The sequence below is a fragment of the Rhamphochromis longiceps genome, linkage group LG17, assembly GCF_057381845.1.
Source record: "Rhamphochromis longiceps isolate RC_006_pf linkage group LG17, R_longiceps_female_GT1.1, whole genome shotgun sequence".
In the NCBI taxonomy this organism is placed as follows: Eukaryota; Metazoa; Chordata; class Actinopteri; order Cichliformes; family Cichlidae; genus Rhamphochromis; species Rhamphochromis longiceps.
In genome coordinates this window covers 16,250,250-16,274,830 of record NC_140573.1, presented here as the reverse complement: position 1 = coordinate 16,274,830, position 24,581 = coordinate 16,250,250, and the positions used below count along the sequence as shown (strand labels likewise).

Genomic DNA, 24,581 nt, shown 5'->3' with positions numbered 1-24,581 from the left:
AGGTAAAGAAATCAAAAAAGTATGCAATCAACACTTCAGTTTCCTGACTAATACTTTGGGTAACACCCAAAATTAATCATTTGCTAACCTATCTTGCTAACCTAATTAAACATACACGTGGCGGTATTTTTTCATGAGAAGTAATAGTTCACTAAGTTCAAAGTTCATCATTTACAACAGTACAGAAGTTAAACATGACTGACTTTTATGGTGCCACACCCAAAGAAACAGTCCAAAGAAAGGACACCAGTGCTATTTAGAAAGCAACTGAGTTAGAAGATGAGGTGAGTAGCAGCTTTTCTGTTTTGTTTTGTTTTGTTTTTTGTTTTTTTGGGGGGGGGAGGGGGGCGTATGTGATTTGAATATTTAGAGAACATTATATTTCTTGAATGTGCATTTGTTTTAATTTTGAATCCCCATAGTTCTTCTCAGAGTCAGTCAACGTTGGAGTCCAAACTGGAGGCTCTGCAGTGCCACTTCAACTGGAATCTGGACTGTAGCAGGTCCACACTTTTCCGTCTCAAGTACAATTTGGAGGACATTGGCACCGAAGAGGGGTACAGCTGGTTGGGTCACATTTATAACTTGCAGGGGTTCATTCACTACGAGCTGGGCTTCAGTGAAGATGCCCTGCGTTTTTTCAGCAGAGCCACAGAAGCCTTCCGTCAGATGAGAAACACAGTATCAGATGAGGGTCCCTGGCTGGTAGTGAACTATGGGAACCTGGCTTGGCTACACAACCAACAGGGAGAACAAGTACAAAGTCAGAATTACCTGTCAAAAATTAATGCACTGATGAATGAATACCCATCTCCATCCCAGGATGAACTCCATCCAGAGATCTCTGCAGAAAAAGCCTGGACCCTGATGAAGTTCAACAAAGAAAAAAAGCTGCTGGCTATAGATTACTTCCAGAGAGCCATCAGGATGCAGCCTGACATGGTGGCATGGCGGACCAGCTATGTGTTAGCATTAGTGAATGCTCATAACAATAGCGACCATGCCATCGTGGAAAAAATGAGAATCGCCAAAGAACACGATCCAGAGAACTTGTACCTTGCTGCTCTTTACCTTGATGCATGTCCTCAAAAAGGAACAAAAATGAAAGATGAAGTATGCACATTGGCCAGAAGAGTTTTAAAAAAGCCAGTTAGCAGCTACAGTGGTATCAATCCGGTACTTATGCTTTACAGTAAATATTTATCTGTACATGAAGCTATTGATTTGATAGAAGAAGCTCTGGAAAGACATCCAGATGAACGTTACCTGAAGTGGTGTGCTGCGAACTGCTACAGAAGTAGGATCTTTTCCAGGCAGACAAGGACCAATCTGCTCGAGCGCAGCATGATTGACAAAGCCATCAGTCTCTGTAAGGAGGTGATTTCGCTTTACCCTCATTCTTCACTTAACATGAAAATAACTCTTGCAGACATGTATGTAAAGGTAAATAAGCAAGACAAAGCTGACCAGATATACAATGAACTGCTAGAAAGTGACCTGGAATATAAGGAGCAACAAATGCTTTACAACAAATATGCAAAACATTTATATTTTAACGGAAAGTTGATTGATAGACAAAATTCAATAGAATATCACAAGAAGGCAGCAGTGATACCACACCAATCCTTCCATCGTGAAAACAGCATTACAATGCTGGAGAAATACACTAAAAAATATGGTAGCAGAGAAATAGAGGAATTTCTAATCAAGCTGCAACAGTAAGAGCTCACACTAAAGTTACGAAGAAGAAAGAGAATAAAGATAAAGAACATTTACTATGCTGGCAGTCTAAATGTTTGCAACGAAACTAATAATAAATTATTATTGATTCAGATATTGTTATAACAGTAACAAGAACATACATGACCTGAAAAAGAACTTTATTGATTGTAATATTGTTCCATTAATGTTGCTGACTCTTACCCAAATTTTGCAGTTTGCATTTTTTTTTGTTCATTCATTTAATTGTGTTTTACATAAAAGGTTTAATTTTGAAAAGGTTGAATAATTTTTTTTAAGAGCTTTTGTATTTGTTTCTTGTTATCCTCTGCGGCTGAGACAATCAAATGAAGTTACTGGAAAATGATCTGGAACAGTATGACACCTTCTGAAATGAGATCATAACAGTTATGTGTAAAGGAATGCAGAGTGATCAGCGAACATCTCCAAGCTAGCACGGGCTCATGATGCAAAAAAAGAAGTGAGCAGCTGCACGGTGGATTTCAAGCAGTACTGTCCTCAGCTTCTCACAGACAGTTTACAAAATGTGCACATCGACAAAGACTGAAGCAGATCAGGGGTATCAAACTGATTACAGGCCACATAAAGCCACTTTGATCTTAAGTGGACCAGTGACACCCTTTTTTCTGTTAGTGTAAAGAAGTCACATCTTTAACTGCTTTTCTACATGATAAAGAAAAAGCTGCTGTGAGAAAGAAAGAACTCTGTGACCACGTCTTTTTGGACTTGAATTGTAAGAAATAAATGTGTAAAATTACTGAAAAAGCTCTGGTCCACTCTTAGAAAGAATAAGTTAAACATTTTTTAATTCTAATATAATGTGTAAAACACTAAATATTTAAAAATGTGCACTGTTTTTGTGTTATTTTCAAAATCCAGCAAAAGCAGGATCTAAAACAAGCAGTTCAGGATTAATGTGTTTGTGTTTAAGTGTATATTAACTATTATATTCTAACAATATAAACTGAATGAATGTAAATATCCAATTATTGTTTTTTTCACAGTCCTACACTTTTAATTTTTATCAAATCATATATTTTATGATTTAATGTGGGCCAAGGTGTGTATGGTATACTAAATTTGGAAGAATAGGTAATAAATTAAACTAAAAGAAGCTTAAACAGACAAGCTGGAAAAATAATCAAATCTTGCCCAGGAACATGACATATTAGTAGCGGGAAAGGGGCGGTCTTTCTTCATGCCACTCTGACAAAGGACACAAAGAGGGAGGCTGTCTGGCTTGAAATACTGTAAGACCCTACAGTAAGTATCCCTTAGTAGTTTAGCTTAATGTAATGAAAAAACATCATAGAAAAGTGAAATTGTAAAAAAAAAAAAAGAAAATACGTATTTCTGAAGGCATGTGATGTTTTTAGAAAATTATCGTCGTATGAGGAGGAGTTTTGAGTTCCTCTAACTGGCTAGCTAACTAGAGAGCTAAATCAGGGTTAAAACTTATTTAAACAAGCGATTTCACACAGAAATTCTAAGTTTTGAAGTTTAAAAAATTAAAAAAATAAAATAAAATAAAAATGTGTTGAAAACATGAATTATTTTACTTTGAATAAATTGTTTTCTTGCATTTATTTAGTTTCACAATTTTTCTGCTTCATTTTCTTTTTTATTTCAAATCAAATTTTTTTAGTTTCAGGTCATTTTTAATGCAGTTTCAGACTTTTGACCATGATTTTGTGTAACATCAAAGATGTTGCAAAGTGTAAAGGCGTTTTAATGTGGGGGATTTTATATACCTACCAAACAATCAAATCACAGTATTCCCTGTTGCTGGAATAAATTGTTTTCCTTTCACATGCTCATTCTCATATTCAGTGTCAAGAAGTCTGTCACACGCACACATATATTAATGCTATTTTATGATTACTTGTTACGAATTTCATACATTGTTTGTCACACTTACACTAATATAGGAGGAAGGGAGGAGACTGAGGGTGAGAGATATTTGAGGGTAACCTCGAGTGATATTGTTAGATATTACACTTTTAATAAACAATGGCAGAGTATCCAATGTTGACATTAATGTGAACAGTATCTTTAAGTCCACCCTTTATGCTGCCCGATATATGTGTCTGTAATGTCATCATTAAATTAAGCTAATACAGTAGTGTTAAATAACCGCTGTTTGTTCCAGGAGCAATTAAAATGAACTTAGCCAAAGACTACTGGATAAACTTACCAATGCAACACAGTGTCCACCAGTAGATGTGAACTATTAGCAGTTTGTTGTGAACCAGGAAATTACACTGTTTAGGTCATTGTTAGGCCAAGCTGAGATGCCACAGGATGTTCTAACTGCTTTAAATGAGATGTCAACTCTAGTCAATACAGCCGAAAACTGTAATCAGGGGCCTGTGCTTCGTACCGCGCTAAGTGAGTTAGCTGGATTAGATTGTTGACGATTTCGCGTGATCCTGGATCGTTCGGTTCCCCGAAGCCCATCCGGGACTTGCTGTCATAGCAACAGAGCCGTAAGCGTAAACCTGCTGGGGAGCAGGTTTACTTTATGTAAACAGGATTAGATCGTGGCCACGCAGGTATGTCCGCGTCATTCATACGAAAGCAACAGCGATATTCCACCACTGTTTCACCATAAATAAATAACATCAATGTAACTAAAGATAATGCAGCACTTGATCCTTTTATTGATTTCACACAGATACATACAGGTCATTCCCTAAAAAAGGGAAATGTACTATTAACATTCTATTACATGTATGTGATTATTACAGATGTAATTCATATTTCAGAGTAGTAATTGTAAATTACTTCGTGTAATCAAGATGAGAGACCACGGCTATAAAAGCCAAGGTGGATTTGGGAAGTCTGTCGCAGTCATATCCTGTCCGTTTACGCGAGCAACCCATTGCGGAAGGTGCAAGATTGATAAGGAGAGTCCTCAGAATTCAGCGTATATTGCGGGACAGACAGGATCCTTTAGCTCAGCGCGACAGTGTGCTCATAGAGAGATATCGATTTTCCCGTGAGGGTATTATTCACTTAACCAACTTGTTGACGAGGGGGTGCAGGACCACCACCTGTCTTTTTTTTTGCTCTGCCCTTTTCTTGGTTGCTGTTATGAACAAACAAACAGAGTATTCCAGGGTCTCTTTCCAAGAGACGACAAGCAATATAAGTGATAAATATTACCATTCTGTAGAATATTCTTATATTTCACTTTTACTTGTTCCCATGTTCTAGTGGGTCCTGTTGTGGCTCTAATGTGAAAGGGGATATAATATAACATATTATAATATAATATAATGTAATATAATATTGGATAATATGGTGTGATATGATAAATCTACCCTACCGCCTACTGGTGTTGGCCAGAGGGGCCGATGGCGCAATATGGCAGCCTGGCTTCTGTCAGTCTGCCCCAGGGCAGCTGTGGCTACAACTGTAGCTTGCCTCCACCAGTGTGTGAATGTGAGAGTGAATGAATAGTGGCATTGTAAAGCGCTTTGGGTGCCTTGAAAAGCGCTATATAAATCCACTCCATTATTATTGTTATTATTGGATTACTTACGAGTTTGATTTGTCAGCAACTTTCTGCCAGCCCTCTCTCCTTGCTTTTGCAGCCTTTGCAGTGTTCCCTTGCGTTTTAATTAAACTCTGAAACTCCTGAAATCCCTCACTCAAGAGTTCTTGCTCTGCTGCCGAAAAATACCGAGCCGAGCGCACTCCTTCGCCATTTTCGCCAACCAATCAGCGGGTTGCCGATCACTGTTTCTGCTATCGATGCGTATCCCCTTTTACGGCACCCAGTGATCGCACATTACTTCATCCAGCTGTACTAATCGTCAACAGCAGGTGTGTTCGGGGAACCGGATTAGTGAGCTCACGGTTAGCGCGATGATTTGATCTTGGATGTTTCATTTGATCTTGGATGTAGTAAGCGACGTACGAAGCACAGGGCCCTGAACTTCAATCAGGGCCCTGTTTCAGGAAGCCGGTTTAGTGGAAAAACTGAGTAAGTATACCCTGAGTTAACGAAAACTCTGGGTTTTCGGTTTCACAAAGCGAGTTCAGATGAAGCCTCAGTGAGTCACTATGACGACACACTCCGTGAAGCTAACCTGCCCCCTAGCAGGTTTACTACAACTAACCCTGACTGTCTCCGCCCCTTTGTCGGAAACCTGACAGTAGGAAGTGTCGGACATGGCGTGCCACTTCCTTGAAGAGCCAGTAGATCGTGAAGCCCAAATTCTCCGCAGAGCTCTCCGCCGGGAGAGAGTGATCAGAGCGCGTCTGGACATTTTATCATTTCCTGATGATTTTCTGTGCGAACGTTACCGTTTCTCAGCACAATCTCTAAGTTATTTGGATAACATCCTCAGGCCATATATTACGCATGTGACACATCGCGGACATGCTCTCAGTTCATTACATATTATTTGTATTGCACTTCGGTTTTTTGCAAACGGGAGCTTTCTGTATAATATTGGTGACGCTGAGCACGTTTCCAAGGCTACCGTCTGTCGGGCAGTCAGGAATGTTACAGTTGCACTGAAACGTCTCCTGTACACGTTTGTGGTGTTCCCCGGTCATAGACCCACAAGATTTATCAAAGAGGGATGCCACAAAATTGCAGGTATCAGGATGACCAAAACTTAATTTATGATGTGGTGATACTTGGACTACTACTTAAATTGTACATTTATTTTCAGGGTTCCCTGTATTGGCTGTACAGATGGCACTCACATTCCAATCATTGCTCCTTCAGTAAATGAAGGAGACTATGTGAACAGGAAGTCTTTCCACAGCATTAATGTACAGGTACATAGTTCCCTGTAGCATTTCAAACTAACAAATTATTTCATTATAGTAATGGATGCTAATTTGTGTTCTCTGCACTGTGAAGATCATATGTGATGCTGCCAACATTATCACAAATGTGGAAGCCAAGTGGCCAGGCTCTGTTCATGACTCACAAATATTCCGTGAATGTACACTGAGCACAAAATTTGGACATGGTGAGTTGAGAATACTTTAAAATATATAAAGACCAATTGCTTCAGGGACATTTGAACTGAAGTGTATCCTTCTGTCTTAGGAGAGTTCACTGGCTACTTGCTTGGTGATAGGGGGTATCCATGTTTACCCTATTTGCTTACCCCTTACCCTGACCCTGAACCGGGCCCACAGCAGCGATATAATCTGGCTAATTGCAGGACAAGAGCCAGAATTGAAATGACTATCGGAATGCTTAAGGCCCGGTTCCAGTGCCTGCAAAGACTCAGGGTCACCCCAGAAAGGGCATGTGACATTATTGTGGCATGTGTGATTCTTCACAACATTGCCACAATTAGAGGAGAACACTGTCCTTCTGAACCAAACATCAGCAGTGATCCAAACCATGAACATCCTTCCTGACCCTCCCACGGACATACAAGATGGAAGCGCAGTCAGAGACACCATATGTCACAATCATTTCTTTTGACCCATCACCTCAACATGTTGAAAGAAGAATAAACAGATTTTTTGTTCAACTGGCTTTATTGGTCGCCTGTATTTCCTGTACACAAAGTATTAAAAGATGTAAACCTCATAAAGTGTCTCTGTTGCTTCCTCCTCTGTAACAGCTGTCAATGTTTCTTCATTATTTTCCTGTAGTAAAGAAATAAACAACATTGCTGTTCTACTGTAAACTCATATAATCTGTGGAGTATTACTCACAACTGCATGTTGGTCTGGCTCAACAGGAGGCTGCACCAGATGCAGTACACCACCACCATCAACTGATAGAATATGAGGTTTATACAGGTCACTTATAACTTACAAGGGACCAAATGGCAATTAACAAACATACCAATCACCTTACACTTCATTGTCATTATGCTCTCAAAGACAACCAAGACTGAGGGAAGGCAAAATCAGTCGGAAAATAACTTCACTACAAAATAATCCATTATGGTAAAGAGTTTATCAGATGAATGAGTAGCACTGCAAAGGTGACTGTGAAGAAAGGATGTATGCACATCATGTATTATTTTGAATTTACCCCTTATGTAGGCACTTGTGTCTTGCGGGGTTATTGACTCAGAGGATGTCCCCGCAGAGATGCCTTCGGCCACAGGGCGCCCACTGTTTTGGCTGAGGACCAACTGCTCAGCCTCTGTGAGTGGTGGTGGTGGAGGACCCCCACCTGTTTTTCGGGCCTCCGCTTTTTTTCTGTTGGCTATAACGGGCCACATTTGAGCATACAGAGTAAGCAAATATGTACTTGTAATGTGCTCAGATAATTTCAATAAGTGCTTACAGAGGGGAAATTAATGTAGCCTCTAACTGCAATTGATTTACATGGGACAAACAGACCAAGCACTATGGCTCATAATACAATTACACCTTACCTGTTTGGACTATATTTTTATATTTCGTTTTTACTTGCTGCCAGGCACGTTTGGGGCCTGTTGGGTTGCACCTGCGCTCACATCACATCACAAAATAAAATGTATAAAATAACAAATAAAATAACATATGATAAAATAACGTGTTAAATGGGTGGAAATCCCTAGATCAATGTTTATATTAACACTCACGCATTGACTCTGTCGGCTATGTTTTGCCATGCATGCTCCCTTTCTTTTGCAGCTGTGGCTGTGTTACTTTTTTCCGCGGAATTTGCATGTTATCGGCATATGCTGCCATCAGAATTTCGGCCTCAAGCGCTGTGAAATACATTGACCGCGCCTTCTTTCCCTCCGTCTCCATGGTGACTCGCTTAATCTGTGCTCCGCTTATCAGGGCTTTATGTATCCTCGTCCGCGCGCTTCACTTGGGGTTACAGCAACTCCGCGTTGACTGAACTAATTGTTATCAGCCTTTCTGAAACCGAATATTCCGAGTTGGACAGTTCGGGGTTACTCAACCCTGCGTATCGTTTTTCACTCTGAGTTTTCTAAACCGGCTTCCTGAAATAGGGCCCAGGTGCCACTATTACAAGGAGATATGGGGCAGCGAAAATACAGTACATGTTAAATGATAAGATATACGTGTTCAAATAGTGTCAATTAACACACAACTGTTTTTTTTTATTTCTATATGATAATTCTTCTTAATTAAACAATAAGAACAAGTAGTCTGATGTCCTATAAGTATTATGAAGCTATAATTTTAAATACAATAACACATGAAGTTTTTGTACAAAGTATTGGTATCGGATCAGTATCGTCGAGACCAACTTCTTCTTTTGAGTTTGAGTTCTCTACTAAGTACGTCTGCACATACACAAGTTTTTCTGTAATTGCAGCTGTCAAAGCTGTCATCATGACGTTTAATCCCAATTTTACAGAATCTAGTTAATAATTATAATAAAGTTAAGAGAAGAGTGGCTAAAACACAACAGATACACTATAGATGTTATTCTCTTGTTCCCTGGTTGGCTTAAATCTGAAAGGGTCAGCAATTCTGTCTCCTCATTTCTGTTGTGCTAGAAATGAGGTACCTATGGAACATGAGGAACTCATGTTCCATAGGTACTTCAGGAGACCCACTTTGCCATCCCTTAAGGTGACAATATACCGTCATTGTAGGGCTGATGGATATAACGAGATATATCGGATGACGATATGAAAACGTCTATTGTTTCATATTATGCCATAATTTGTTTCATGGTGTTGCAAAATAAACTGTTTACGGCAATATTTTTTTATTGGTTTGACGGTCACTGCAGTGGCTATATTAATTTCTTAAAGTTCTCTCTTTCTCTTATATTTAAAATAACCACACTACGGATGGACCAGTGACTGTTTTTACACGTTGACGTTAGAAACAACAATGGTGAACCCAGCGTGTGCCTCCACCGTCTGCTTGTTTTCTTTCCCCACATAAACCTTTCACAATAAAGCTGAAGATCCTGTTGGCACTTTTCAAAATAAATTGAAATTATGACAAAATACATTATTCGCAAACATTTTAGAATATGCCTCAAAGAAATTACCTGAAATAAAAACATGAAGTAATTATAAATGGCGCTACAGGCACCATGTGGATGCACTTTTCCACTGGACTGGAAGAGGTTACAGGCAAACTAATCACTTCCTCAAAAAACAGTTATGGAAGGCAAGATGCTATTGCAGTTCAATGCAAACCTAGACTTAGAATGTATGTCTTCTCAGCATGTTGGGCAGAAGGTGACAAAGTTGGTTTATTTGCCCTTTGAACAAAGACAGACAATGTCAGAATTTAACCCTGTTGTAAGACCATCGGACCTTTGGGTGCTGCATTGCTGTTATTTCTGCATGTCTATACAGAAGTTATGCTTTATCAGATCAAGCCTTTAATTGAACACGCACAAAACCAAAGCAGCCTGGACAGCTGGAAGCTGCCAGTAACACTGAGTCTTAGGATCTAGGAGCAGTGAGACAGTGAGACTTTTGTTGCCTCAAATTTGTAGCAAGCTACAAAGTTGAGGCAACAAAAGTGTCCTATATAAGTCTGAGGTGTATCAGGTGTTTTGGCATCTACTCATAGATGAAGTTGCTGGGAATGTGTGGTAGAGGCTTTGTTCTGTGAGATCTTCATATCCCACCCTTCACCAGAACTTTGACCAGATTCCGATGGATGCTAAATGGTACATGGACTGGTTCTTATATAGCGCTTTTCTACTCTGTCTGAGCACTCAAAGCGCTTTATACAACTAATTCATTCACCCAATCACACAAGCACTTCTAAGCTTAAGTGCTAAGTATCTAACCCTTATAAAAAAATTCACACTTCGATGGATGAATCGGACAGCAACATGGAGTTAGTATCTTGCCCAAGGATATTTGGCATGCAGACTAGAGCAGCCTGGGATCGAACCACCGACCTTCTGGGGAGTGGCAGCATACCATGCTGTGGATGGTATGCTGTTATTTACTGCAGTAATTCTCACACAGAATAATTTACCTTTTTAAATGAGCCATGAATTCTTGATTTTCTATTTAATCAATTATTTTATTTCATAAAACATTCTTGACAGAAAAACCGCACATCCTCATACATCTGTTCACTTGGCACATCTAATCCATTCCAATTTATTTATAAAGCACTATTTTGACAAAGTGCTGTACAAATCACCAAAACACCATATAATAAAGCAGCAACAATAATATTAAACATGTAACGAGTTTAAGCATAACAAAAATCTCACTGACACATTGCTCATTTGTGGTGTACTACTACTATACACCCTAATGATCAACATGTCAATGATATGTCAAAAATGAGGTCCCAACAAGATTGTTCCAATAAGTCTTACCATTATTATTGCCTTAAAATGCTAGAAATATTATCAGATTATCTTTGTTGAAAGGCTACATGGTGACTTAAAGTTGCGGTCATTAAAATATGCATAACATAAATAGCCTTTTCTTGACCAGATGTCTTGCATAATCCATTTCTAACCTCTTTTACTAAAAAATTCAATAGTTGTCCTGTAACAGCTGAAGGATGGTTTATTTGAAGACACTTCAGCCATGTAGCAGTTGATAGCAAATGAAACAAAAATGGATGCAGAAGATGAAAAGGTCAGCTTAAGGTTTAACTAAAAACAACACTGCCTGATGGTAGGGGAAAGTCACAATTTCCCATTAAAACTGTGTCAGGTTTCGTCACTGGGCAGGAAAGCAGGACTCGATTGCAGGACTTTCTTAGCAGAAACACTGTTTTGTTGCAAAAACCAGTGTTTTTTTTTTTTTTTTGCCTGTCCCATTTGGTTCTTTAGCCATCAGAATTGTTGTCTGAAGACCAACAAGGATACCCAATGGATTTACTTTGCCAAATGGATCATCGTGGCACTGCCGTATTGGTCCATTTGGTCGATCTTTGTTTTTATTATTTATTATATTTTATTTTCAGATGTTACAGACGGGACAGACATGAGTGAGGGATAGGAAAGGGAGAAAGAAAGAGGAAGGAAAGGAAAAACAGAAGGGGAGAGGGACAGTGAGCAAGGGGGGGAGAAAAAAAATAAAAATCTCCTGGATCACCTGTTGAGAGAAGAATAGAAAACAAGCAAAAAAAACAAAGCAACATACTAAACACAACACCATCGCATTAATCTAGCTAAGTGTAAACAGCAGTAAATACTAAATATTCAATGTTGTTGTGCAGCACGCAGGACAGATGTGCTTCGAAGTAGCAGCCAAGAAAGGTGTAATTTGGGTCTACGAGCAGTGAACACCCGTGTGCATACCTGTGTGGATCAGCGCGCTTGTATTCCAAAGGTTTCTCCATGTAACGATCTGCTAGGGAGTGTGGGGGGGCCACAGCCCCGTCCTCCGGGGTGTGAAGCGGGTATGGAGGAGATCAAAACTCCAGACATCCAGAGGCCCCCAGAACACAAGAGACCATGGAAGACCAACAGAGGGGCAGCCGCGCCACTGTTCCAGTAAGAGCTGAGGAGAGTCCCAGATGAGGGTTCACTCAGCAGCCGCGGAGCAGAAGCCAGGGGGAGTTGCGGTGACGCGCCCATGAGCTCCGCCGGCCCCCAGCTGTGCCTGAGTGACCGGCAAAAACCAGTGTTACAAAAAAGTAACATCCACAGCAGTAAAATCCCCAGCTCCTGGTGCAATGCTAAAAACACTCCCTCCACAGTTTCCCCAGAACTATAGGGATGGGAAGCTTGAAACAGCCATTTTAACACTGTAGCTGTGTCCAAATTCAGGGGAATTCTGTCCTAATTCAAAGAGTCCTTTAAATGTGGCGACAAATGCATCTTACTTTTACCCGAATTTGAAGGATGGCTTTGTCCAAATTCAGGGGAAGGATGCTCCAAATGCCATACTTGGAGGCAATGATGTCACAGCAAAGCCACGAAGACTGTACTCAAAGAGTACTCCAAATGTGGCGACAAATGTGTCCTACTTTTCCCCGAATTTTAAGGGTGGGTCCAGTGTATCCTTCTTGTCCTACTTAATCCCAGGATTCATTGCGGGCCATTTTTTCTGATAACAATGTTGATCGAAGCAGGAGAGGAAAACACTGTGAAAATCTGGTGGTACAAAAGTTAAATTTTTATAGCGGTTGTGTTGTTAAGCTATGAGCATCTGCATAGACATGATTTTTTCTAATTTAAATAACCGTAAACGAGCTTGTGTGGTGGGTTCTGCGGTTTTTCATGTATTGCTGCTTACATACAGCCACTTTAGATTTTTACAAATTCATGCTTTGGTGATATGTTGTAGGGAACAAAGACCAAATGGCTCAATTGATTAAAACGAGGAGAAAAGGATCACTACTTTACTGCGGTGAAGAATTCACCACTGTGACATGGAGGTACAAGAATAAATCAATTTACACATTTAACCCTAATGTTGTACAGCTGCGGTCCCCAACGTTTTTTGCGCCACAGACTGGTTTATGTCAGACAAGGACCGGCCTTTAAGGTGTCGCAGAAAAAAACAAAATGAAATGATATGACCAAGACAAAAACTGTGGTATTTTGTAACTATAATAAAAAACATGAATTCACTGTGTAATTATGTAGCTTTGTTAGCAGCAGCATCCTGAAATTCGCCAAAATTGAGAGTAACATCCTCCTCTCTGCCCCTTAACGCTCTCTGGTCGCTATTGTATCACGGAAATATTTCTTTCAAAATAAGACACACAACTATCACACGGGAAAAGACCCAGGGAAACCGAGTTAACAATAAAAACCCTGAAACCCATAAACTTCACACCTGAGCCTCAACTCTCGCGGCGGTACCAAATGACTAACGGACCGCTGCTGTACAGAACCTGTGGTGTCCTGACGGTATTCCTCTAGTGTTCTGCTGTAAAACCTTTTAGATTTAAGGATTAACATAGTTGCCATGGTTTCCTCTCTTCTCTTATTTGTTGTGTGTGTGATCAAGACAATTCTGGAGAAGATGGGCCTACAGGGAAAAGTCACCCACTTTTCCTGTGGAGTTGTCTGCTTCCACCCAACTTCCTTACTAGACCCCCACCATTTGTCTTACAGTATGGGTGTGGAACATGTTTAAATCCAGTGGCACCAAGGCATTATACAATAAAATAATGTGATTAATGCATAAGTAAAAGAAACTCCTATACAGCAGACAGCAGTTTGATAAAGTGCTATGAAAAAAAAGAAACCAAAAAATTAGATTCTAAAGGTTTCAAAGAGATGGCAATGAGAAAGGTTTTTTTAGCTCCTCCAGAATTAAAAATGTATATAAAAACGGAGCAACATTTCTGTGTCCATTTAAAAGTTCTCGCACTGTGGTGCTAGCGACCGGAAAACACAAAAGTAAGGGCGGACTTGAACAAAGGCAGGTTGTCCATAGCTTTTTATATGTTGTATACTCATTGTTTTTTCAGTAAAGTTTCTATGGAAAAAAGGGGGCTGTGCACAGCTGCTCACTTCCTGCCTACCCGTCTGTCAAAGGATACTACCTACGCGATGTAGGTAGGTAGAATCCTTCGGTGCATTGTTCCCCCGAATTTGGGCACAGCATGTGTTGAGCTTCTCAAGCACAGATGTTTTGAAACTATGCTCCAACGCATGGTTCAAAACACCCAGATCATGTGACCATGACTGAAAATGGTTTTGGTGTGCTTCACACACTTTAACAGGCTCAATATTTTTCTTGTCTTGTTTGTGCAGGGATTTTTCCAAAACATGCGATGACCATCAATATTTAGAGTCTGGTATAATAAGTAGTTTAACCTCCTAAGACCCGAACTCTTTCATGGCATGCATTTTTAATTTCTCTTTGATATTTGGGCTAATTGGGACGATTTTACATTGTTTTACATTGATGAATGTAAAAACAAAGAATTACCAGATTTTTTATTACCTAATTTTTGTTTCTAAGAAAAATGAGAGCCACATATGAGGATATTCATTTAAAATTTCGATAGGACAGTAGCAGTATAATGTCCTCGTAACTGGATATCAGGCCCTTGTAGAGCAAAATTGAGTATTTTGGTCTAAATAACCCAAAATGTGATGTCCACATATGTGGACGCCAGGTCCTACACTGTAAAAAAAAATTCCGTATAAAAAAGGAAAATGTCCTGATAATTTTCTGCCAGTACATTTTCTGTTTTTTTATGGATGTTTGACGGACTTTTCTGTAAATGATAAAACGGAAAATTCTGTAGATTTACAGTATACTCTCTGTACTATTTACGGACATTTCCTTCAGCTATAAAACGGAAAATTCTGTAGATTTACAGTATACTCTCTGTACTATTTACGGACATTTCCTTCAGTTATAAAACGGAAAATTCCGTTTATTCACAGTATATTTTCTGTATCATTAACTGATATTTTCCGTTAATAGAAAAATTGAAATTTCTGTTTATATTACTATTTCCAAGCACTTCTTTTCACTGTAACTCATTAAATAGTTCTTTATATCCTTAAACGTACATTTCTATGCAATTACAACCTAGTACACCATGTACTCAAAAATTCCTAAACTAAAACTTAAATTAATTTGTGCTTCGTACACAACAACATTGGTACAATTAATGTTAAATATTCTTTTATTCTCCTCAACTCAAACACTATACTAAAATATAATGACAGCATCCAGCTTGTCATAAAACGACTAAATAGCTGATACATGAACAAAATAATTCACAAGCTTTCAAATTTTTTATTTCCTTGAAATGAGGTTGCCCTCATGTAAATGTGTTTATTTACATTCATTCAAGTGGCTACCAAGTGTTTTCTTCAAACAGGACACCTGACAAACAGAAAATGTCATATTTAACGATATGTTCACATTTAATAATATCCAGAGGACCTTTTAGTTAGAATCACTGCCTTGTGGTAGTTTTGCCTCAGCCAAATGGTTAAGGTGTGGTTTACATCCATGTCTGTCAACTTATGATACAGTATACACATGTAGTCAGTTATAGCCAAACACCTTTGATTACTGAATTGCATTCACTTCATTAATGAAGTGAATGTAATTCACATTTGTCTGAACATTTGTCTGAAATTAACTCTTTGGGGTCTTTACCTTACATACTATAACATACTTGAGTCAAAATTTGTTGACTGTTTAAGTGGTGCCACATGAATAAAACTGAACAGATCCAAAGAAGATGTGCCTGAACTTTGGGTTTATTCGAACAGGACGGATGGATAACCTCAGGACTTTTCCCCATATGATAACTACAACACAAAATAAATTAAGACAGATTACTGTCCCAAACTTAAAGATAAAAGTGTATTTACTGGACTTGTTTTGTCAGTGAGGAGCAAAGTACAATTAGAAGTGATTGTTCTGATGAAAAGTTAAACTGTAAACAGCAGCGTAGTGAATAAGGATCTGTGTCCACGAATCCTCAGCAGTGACAACACTTAAACATCATAGTTCAAAATCCTTAATGCTAGGGCTGCACGATTTTGCATAAAATGAGAATCACGATTTTTTGGCTTAGAATTGAGACCACGATTCTCTCACGATTTTCTTTTCCAGTATAAATATTTATTGCACTTATTAACTGCACATCAACTTCGTAACAGTTGAGACTGAACATAAAAACAATAAATAAACATAAAAACAACAAATGTCTCACGTTTTGTGGTTGCCGCAAAATGTTGTACTGCTTGAAATTCCGTCTCCACCGTTGCTCGACACTGCGTGTATAGAGCAGGTAGTGCAACAATAGAAAAATAGTTGCGGGACAGCACTGTGTAGCGTTTGTCTAGGGTGTTGATCATTTCCCTAAATCCCTCGTTTTGCACAGTGTTGATGGGAGCCATATCTTTGGTCAGGTGATAAGTGATAGCCTCCGTAATTTCTTTGTGCCTGCAGAAGTTCGACGGGTATAGGGAAGCACTGTATAAGGTTCCCGTTATTGATGTTTGGGTGGTTGACCGGGACGGATTTTCTCCTGTCACTTTCTTGTCATCCCTGACGTGCTCTCCGTTGTTTTTCCCCTGCTAATTTTAGCATCACACGGCACAGCTTCTGTATCACGTGATATAAGGCTCTGCCCTTGTCATTTGTTGAGCAGGAAGAGTGAGCACTTGTTTTCATGCAGATTACGTCCCGGATCAAAATGCGGTACAATCGTCGTCTGCTTTTTTTTTCTTTTTCTTTTTTTTTTAAAATCCTTGTCATTTGGAAATGAGATTGCACGTAAGTCTGAATTGAGATCGCGATTTTCTAACGATTAATCGTGCAGCCCTACTTAATGCACACCTTTTTCTCCACGGTGTTCAAATGCTCTTAGCTGTTAAAGTAGAGGAAAAAGTCTGACACATTTCATGACCATTAAATGTTAGACAAGACTCTGAAAACGAGGTTACGGTTACAAACAAAAACCTCTGCTTGTGCGCACTCACCCTAAATCACAACAAATAAGACAATAATAAGACAAATTACTACAAAGTCTTGTTACCACTGTTCATATACCAGTGTGACAAAGTCCTGAATGCAACCTGCATGTTAGTACATCAAGGTCCAACTGAGCTTTAAATAAACTACACTCAGCTTTTCCTTGGATTTTCAGAGTTGCTCAGTTCATACAGGAACTGCAGCAGTGGGGGTTAACGTGTCGCTGTGTTGCTCCTCCATGTCAGCCATTGAGACTAGTCGCAATTTATTCTGAGGAAAAAAAGAGAAACAACAGGACATATTTAAAAATTTTGTATTTTTATAATTTTTTTTACCTAGAACATAAACAACATTAACAAAAAAAGGATTAGGGCTGTGCGATATGACAATATATATCAGATGACGATATAAAAATGTCTATCGTTTCATATTATACACTATTGTTTGTTTTGTGGTGTTGCAAAATAAACTTTACGGCAATATTTTTTTCATGGTTTTGATGGTCACTGTAGTGGCTATATTATTTCTTAAAGTTCTCTCCTTCTCTTATACTTACAATAACCACACTATGGACGGACAAGTGACTGTTTTTACGCGTACTTTCGTTACCAACAATGACGGTAAAATCATTGCGTGGCTCCGCCGTCCGCTTGTTTATTTTCCACATAAACCTTTCACAATAAAGCTCAAGTTTCTGTTGAGACTTTTCAAAATAAACTGAAATGATATACATTATTCTCAAACATAAAATTTCAGAATATGCATCAAACAAATGACCTCAAATAAAAACATCAAGTAACTATAAATGGCGCTTACAGTCACCACGCAGATGAAGGCACAGAGAATACCAGCATGGCCAGCAAGGATGAGGCAGAACCAGCTAGCTCCAAACTGAAGGACCAGTCAAAGGAAATCGAGGACCTTATTGTTAAACGAGGGGCTAGCTCTGTAGCATGGACATGGTTTGGTTATGAAAAGGCTGACACGCCCCAGAAAACTGTACTATGCAAATTATGCCACAAACTGGTCCCCACCACCACTCAAACATGACAAACCTCTCTAACCACCTACACAAGAATCACATGAAAGAATTTCGAGAGAGTTTACGAATGAAAAGCAAAAAAGAGCCGTCAGGTGCTCAAAATAATCCTTAGACTCAAACGTTAGAACAGGCTTTTCCTCGCAGCACGCCGCGTAATAAATACTCAGAAAGAAAATGGCGGCCATTTAAACTCATGTCTAAAAATGTATAGTTTCACGCATCGGTCAAAACACTCGACTCCAGGTACACGACGCCCAACTGAAAACACTTCACATAAGTCAAGTTGCCCGAGAATCACAGAATTTACAGAAAATGCACTATTTTGTGATATATATGTAGCCTGGTCTCAAATATCTATTTTAGACCCTACAGGTTAAAAGGATATAAATATTGTCATCTGCCCCCTGGGGTTCTATCAATTTGAACGAATGCCACAAGGCATCACAGGAGCCCCAGCCACTTTTCAGCGGCTCATGGAGAAGGCAGTGGGTGATATGTACCTTCTCCAAGTCCTAGTGTACCTTGACGACATAATCGTCTTTGGTAGAACACTCGAAGAGCATGAGCAACGTCTCCTCTTAGTCTTAGTCTTAGATCGCCTTGAGGAGTTTGGTCTGAAATTGTCGCTTGACAAATGTCAGTTCTGTCAGTCCCAAGTCAAATATGTTGGTCATATTGTCTCAAAAGATGGTATAGCCACCGATCCAGAAAAAGTAAAGGTTGTCAGGAACTGGCCAGAGCCAACAGATCTGAAAACCCTTCGCTTATTCCTTGGTTTCTGTGGGTATTATCGCAGATTTATTGCAAATTATTCAAGCATAGTCTGCCCATTAACTGAGCTTACCAAAGGTTATCCACCTACTCAGAAAAACAAGTGAGCTCAAACCAAATACTCAACCAAAACGTACCTCAAACCTTCTGAGCCATTCAAAGAGCGATGGGACCACTCCTGTCAAGCCGCATTCAGAAAAATCATTGAATGTCTGACCAATGCCCCTGTTTTGGCATTTGCAGACTCCACAAAATCTTATGTCCTACATGTGGATGCTAGCCTGAACGGGTTAGGTGCCGTGCTCAATCAAGAGTACCCTGAGGGCCTTAAGCCTGTTGCTTTTGCTAGCCGAAAGATCAGTGACTCAGAACGAAACTATCCGGTCCATCAACTGGAGTTCTTAGCACTAAAGTGGGCGGTCGTGGATAAATTTCATGACTATCTTTATGGAGCCAAGTTCACGGTTAGAACCGACAACAATCCCCTAACCTACGTGTTGACCACTGCAAAGCTAAATGCTGTTGGACATCGTTGGCTTGCAGCTTTAGCCACGTACGATTTCAACATCCAATATCGTCCTGGTGGTCACAACATAGACGCAGATCTATTGTCCCGACAACACACCAATGACACTGAATGGACAGATGTTCCACAGTCTGCAATAAAAGCCATCTGTAAAAAGGAATCTATCTATGAAGCTACTAAGTCCCCTGTCAGGCTAGTAGACCAACTGGGAGTTCCTACATCCGTGATTCCAGAAGCTTATGTCCTTCCAGTAAGTCTAAAAGCAACTTTGGAAGATCAATTGACGCCTACAGACTTACAAGTTGCTCAAGATCTGGGCCCTATTTCAGGAAGCCGGTTTAGAAAACTCAGAGTGAAAAACGATACTCAGGGTTGAGTAACCCCGAACTGTCCAACTCGGAATATTCGGTTTCAGAAAGGCTGATAACAATTAGTTCAGTCAATGCGGAGTTGCTGTAACCCCAAATTAAGCGCGCGCACGAGGATACATAAAGCCCTGATTAGTGGAGCACAGATTAAGCGAGTCACCATGGAGACGGAGGGAAAGAAGGCGCGGTCAATGTATTTTACAGCGCTTGAGGCCGAAATTCTGATGGCAGTATATGCCGATAACATGCAAATTTTGCCGAAAAAAAGTAACACAGCCTCAGCTGCAAAAGAAAGGGAGCATGCATGGCAAAACATAGCCGACAGAGTCAATGCGTGAGTGTTAATTTAAACATTGATCTAGGGATTTCCACCCATATAACACGTTATTTTATTATATTTTATTTTATTTTGTATTTTATACATTTTATTTTGTGACGTGATGTGAGCGCAGGTGCAACCCAACAGGCCCCAAACGTTCCTGGCAGCAAGTAAAAATGAAATATAAAAATATAGTCCAAACAGGTAAGGTGTAATTGTATTATGAGCCATAGTGCTTGGTCTGTTTGTCCCATGTAAATCAATTGCAGTTAGAGGCTACATTAATTTCCCCTCTGTAAGCACTTATTGAAATTATCTGAGCACATTACAAGTACATATTTGCTTACTCTGTATGCTCAAATGTAACCCGTTATAGCCAACAGAAAAAAAAGCGGAGGCCCGAAAAACAGGTGGGGGTCCTCCACCACCACCACTCACAGACGCTGAGCAGTTGGCTTCCACATTTGTGATAAGGTTGGCAGCATCACATATGATCTTCACAGTGCAGAGAACACAAATTAGCATCCATTACTATAATGAAATAATTTGTTAGTTTGAAATGCTACAGGGAGCTATGTACCTGTACATTAATGCTGTGGAAAGACTTCCTGTTCACATAGTCTCCTTCATTTACTGAAGGAGCAATGATTGGAATGTGAGTGCCATCTGTACAGCCAATTACGCCTGGGAACCGTGAGAATAAATGTAAAATTTAAGTAGTAGTTCAAGTATCACCACATCATGTATTAAGTTTTGTTCATCCTGATACCTACAATTTTGTGGAATCCCTCTTTGATAAATCTTATGGGTCTATGACCGGGGAACACCACAAACGAGTACAGGAGACGTTTCAGTGCAACTGTAACATTCCTGACTGCCCGACAGACGGTAGCCTTGGAAACGTGCTCAGCGTCACCAATATTATACAGAAAGCTCCCGTTTGCAAAAAACCGAAGTGCAATACAAATAATATGTACAGAACTGAGAGAATGTCCGCGATGTGTCACATGAGCAATATTAGGCCTGAGGATGTTATTCAAATAAATTATAGATTGTGCTGAAAAACGGTAACGTTCACACAGAAAATCATCAGGAAATGATAAAATGTCCGAACGCGCTCTAATCACTCTCTCCCGGCGGAGAGCTCTGCGGAGAATTTGTGCTTCAACATCTACTGGCTCTTCAAGGAAGGAGCACGCCATGTCTGACACTTCCTACAGTCAGGTTTCCGACAAAGAGGCGGAGAAGGTCAGGGTTAGTTGAAGTAAACCTGCTAGGGGGCAGGTTAGCTTCACGGAGTGTGTCGTCATAGTAACTCACTCAGAATTAATCTGAACTCGCTTTAAACCGAAAACCCAGAGTTTTCGTTAACTCAGGGTATACTTACTCAGAGTTTGCACTAAACCGGCTTCCTGAAATAGGGCCCTGGACCCAGTCATTGGACCAGTCAAACAAGCCATCCAAACTGGAAAGCAACTTATCACATCCAAAAATTCACCACCTGACATGTCTTTGTTAAGTCGTGAGAGCAGGAAACTTGAACTGAGAGACAAAATACTATATCGACAGAGAAAACTGGCCAATGGCACAGTTCACAAACAACTGGTTTTACCAGATCGATACAGAACAAGTGTAATGAGATCACTACATGATGAATGTGGACATCTAGGAGTCGAGAAGACAACAGAACTCACCAAAGACCGTTTCTATTGGCCACGCATGAATGCTGATGTGGACCAGTACATCAAAACGTGTGGACGTTGTGTCTCTTGCAAAACTCTCCCACAACGGTCGTCTCCACTCAGTCAAATCACTAGCAAAGGTCCTTTAGATCTAGTCTGTATTGACTTTCTTCAGATTGAACCAGATAACAAAGGCGTTGCTAATGTATTAGTAGTGACTGATCATTACACAAGGTACGCCCAGGCATTCCCTACAAAAGACCAAAAGTCAATCACAGTTGCAAAAGTATTATGGGAGAAGTACTTTGTGCATTACGGATTACCTGCCCGGATACACTCAGATCAAGGTCGAGACTTTGAAAGTCGCCTTATCAAAGAGCTCTTGTCTATGCTAGGTATCCGAAAATCACGTACCTCACCATATCATCCGCAAGGAGATGCTCAGCCAGAACGTTTTATCAGAACCTTGCTATCAATGCTTGGAACTCTTGAAAATGTACAGAAACAAAACTGGAGTCAGCACATCAGCCAGTTAGTACATGCCTATAACTGCTCAAAAAATGAGTCTACTGGATATTCTCCATACTATCTAATGTTTGGACGTAATGCCAGATTACCCATTGACATTATCTTTGGTGCTGTTCTTGAAGATGACGCGGAGATGACTCACCTGCAGTACGTCGACAAAATGAGGAAAGAACTCAAACAAGCATACCATCTAGCTACCGAGAATGCAACAAAGAACCATTTGAGGAACAAGTCACGTTATGACCAAAGAGTAAGAGACCAACCTTTACAAGAGGGAGACAGAGTCCTGATAAGAAACGTTGGCCTTACTGGTAAACACAAACTGCAAGACCGATGGAAGTCAATACCTTACATTGTCATCACACAGCTGCCAAACCTACCTGTGTACAAGGTAAAACCGGAACAAGGATCTGGAGGTGTCAAAACTCTACACAGAGACCATCTGCTACCAATCGGTTATCTTGTCAGAATCGCAGATAACTCCGTTTCACCTGAAAGAGTAAGAACACTAGTTACTAGAAGACGTCATGCCAACAGACGTCAGATACGAGACCAAGAAGATCGGTTATCTGATGTCTTGCCAGACTCCGAATCTGAGAATGAGTATGTCTACAAGTACCCCACCATTACCAGTGACCATATTCAGAGACATGAATTCAGGTCAGACAGACCTAACACAGAATCTGTTCCCTCTGATAATTCCCCCTCATCTGAGGGTGAACCGGAATTGGAGGAAGGACCTTCTGAAAGTTCTCATGAAGAGGAATGCCAGCCATCAAATGTGGAAGGAGATACCAGTGATACGGCTGCAGACACCGAAGTGGAGTTGAGGACTCCCGCAAGACCTAAAACCCGAAAGTCAATGCGAGAGGTGAAACCAGTAATCCGTTTGACCTATGACAAACCTGGAACGCAGTCTGAGGAACCTGTGACTATTGTACACCAAGGCATGGTTATACAGTTGAACCTCAGTAGCACCAGAGATAAAAACCATCATACACTCAACAAAAATATAAACGCAACACCTTTGTTACTGCTCCCATTCCCCATGGGATGGACGTAGAGACCTAAAATTCATTCCAGATACACAATATAACCATCCCTCCCGAACAGAGGTCACAAATCAGTCCAAATGTGTGGTAGTGGGCACATCTGCTATATTGAGATAATCCATCCCACCTCACAGGTGTGCCACATCAGGATGCTGATCTGACATCATGAGTAGTGCACAGGTGTACCTCAGACTGCCCACAACAAAAGGCCACCCTGGAATGTGCAGTTTTTTGCGCTATTGGGGGTCTGGGGACCCAGAACCGGTCAGTATCTGGTGTGACCACCATTTGCCTCATGCAGTGCAACACATCGTCGCATGGAGTCTATCAGATTGTCAATTGTGGCCTGTGGAATGTTGGTCCACTCCACTTCAATGGCTGTGCGAGGTTGTTGGATATTCGTGGGAACTGGTACACGCTGTCGTATACGCCGGTCAAGCACATCCCGAACATGCTCAATGGGTGACATGTCCGGTGAGTATGCTGGCCATGCAAGAACTGGGACATTCTCAGCTGCCATCTGCCCTGAACAATGTGAACCATGATTCATCCGTGAAGCGCACACCTCTCCAACGTGCCAGACGCCATCGAATGTGAGCATTTGCCCACACAAGTCTGTTACGGCGACGAGCTGGAGTCAGGTCAAGACCCCGATGAGGACGACGGGCATGCAGTTGAGCGTCCCTGAGACGGTTTCTGACAGTTTGTGCAGAAATTGTTTGGTTGTGCAAACCAATTGTTCCAGCAGCTGTCTGGGTGGCTGGTCTCAGACGATCTTGGAGGTGAACCTGCTGGATGTGGAGGTCCTGGGCTGGTGTGGTTACACGAGGTCTGCGGTTGTGAGGCCGGTTGGATGTGCTGCCATATTCTCTGAAACGCCTGTGGAGACGGCTTATGGTTGAGAAATGAACATTCAATGCACGGGCGACAGATCTGGTTGACATTCCTGCTGTCAGCATGCCAATTGCACGCTCCCTCATTGCTTGTGGCATCTGTGGCATTTTGCTGTGAGACAAAACTGCACATTCCAGGGTGGCCTTTTGTTGTGGGCAGTCTGAGGTACACCTGTGCACTACTCATGATGTCAGATCAGCATCCTGATGTGGCACACCTGTGAGGTGGGATGGATTATCTCAATATAGCAGATGTGCCTACTACCACACATTTGGACTGATTTGTGACCACTGTTTGGGAGGGATGGTTATATTGTGTATCTGGAATGAATTTTAGGTCTCTACGTCCATCCCATGG

General features: G+C 40.6%; 1 protein-coding gene across 1 annotated transcript; it reads left to right on the top strand.

The window, feature by feature from the left end:
• The first annotated feature begins 279 nt into the window (after positions 1-279).
• LOC146649468 (interferon-induced protein with tetratricopeptide repeats 2-like) lies at positions 280-1,722 on the top strand. Its single transcript, XM_085386098.1, has 2 exons — positions 280-284; positions 423-1,722. The coding sequence occupies exons 1-2, from the start codon at positions 280-282 to the stop codon at positions 1,720-1,722; spliced, it is 1,305 nt and encodes a 434-aa protein (XP_085242224.1).
• Positions 1,723-24,581: the final 22,859 nt, after the last annotated feature.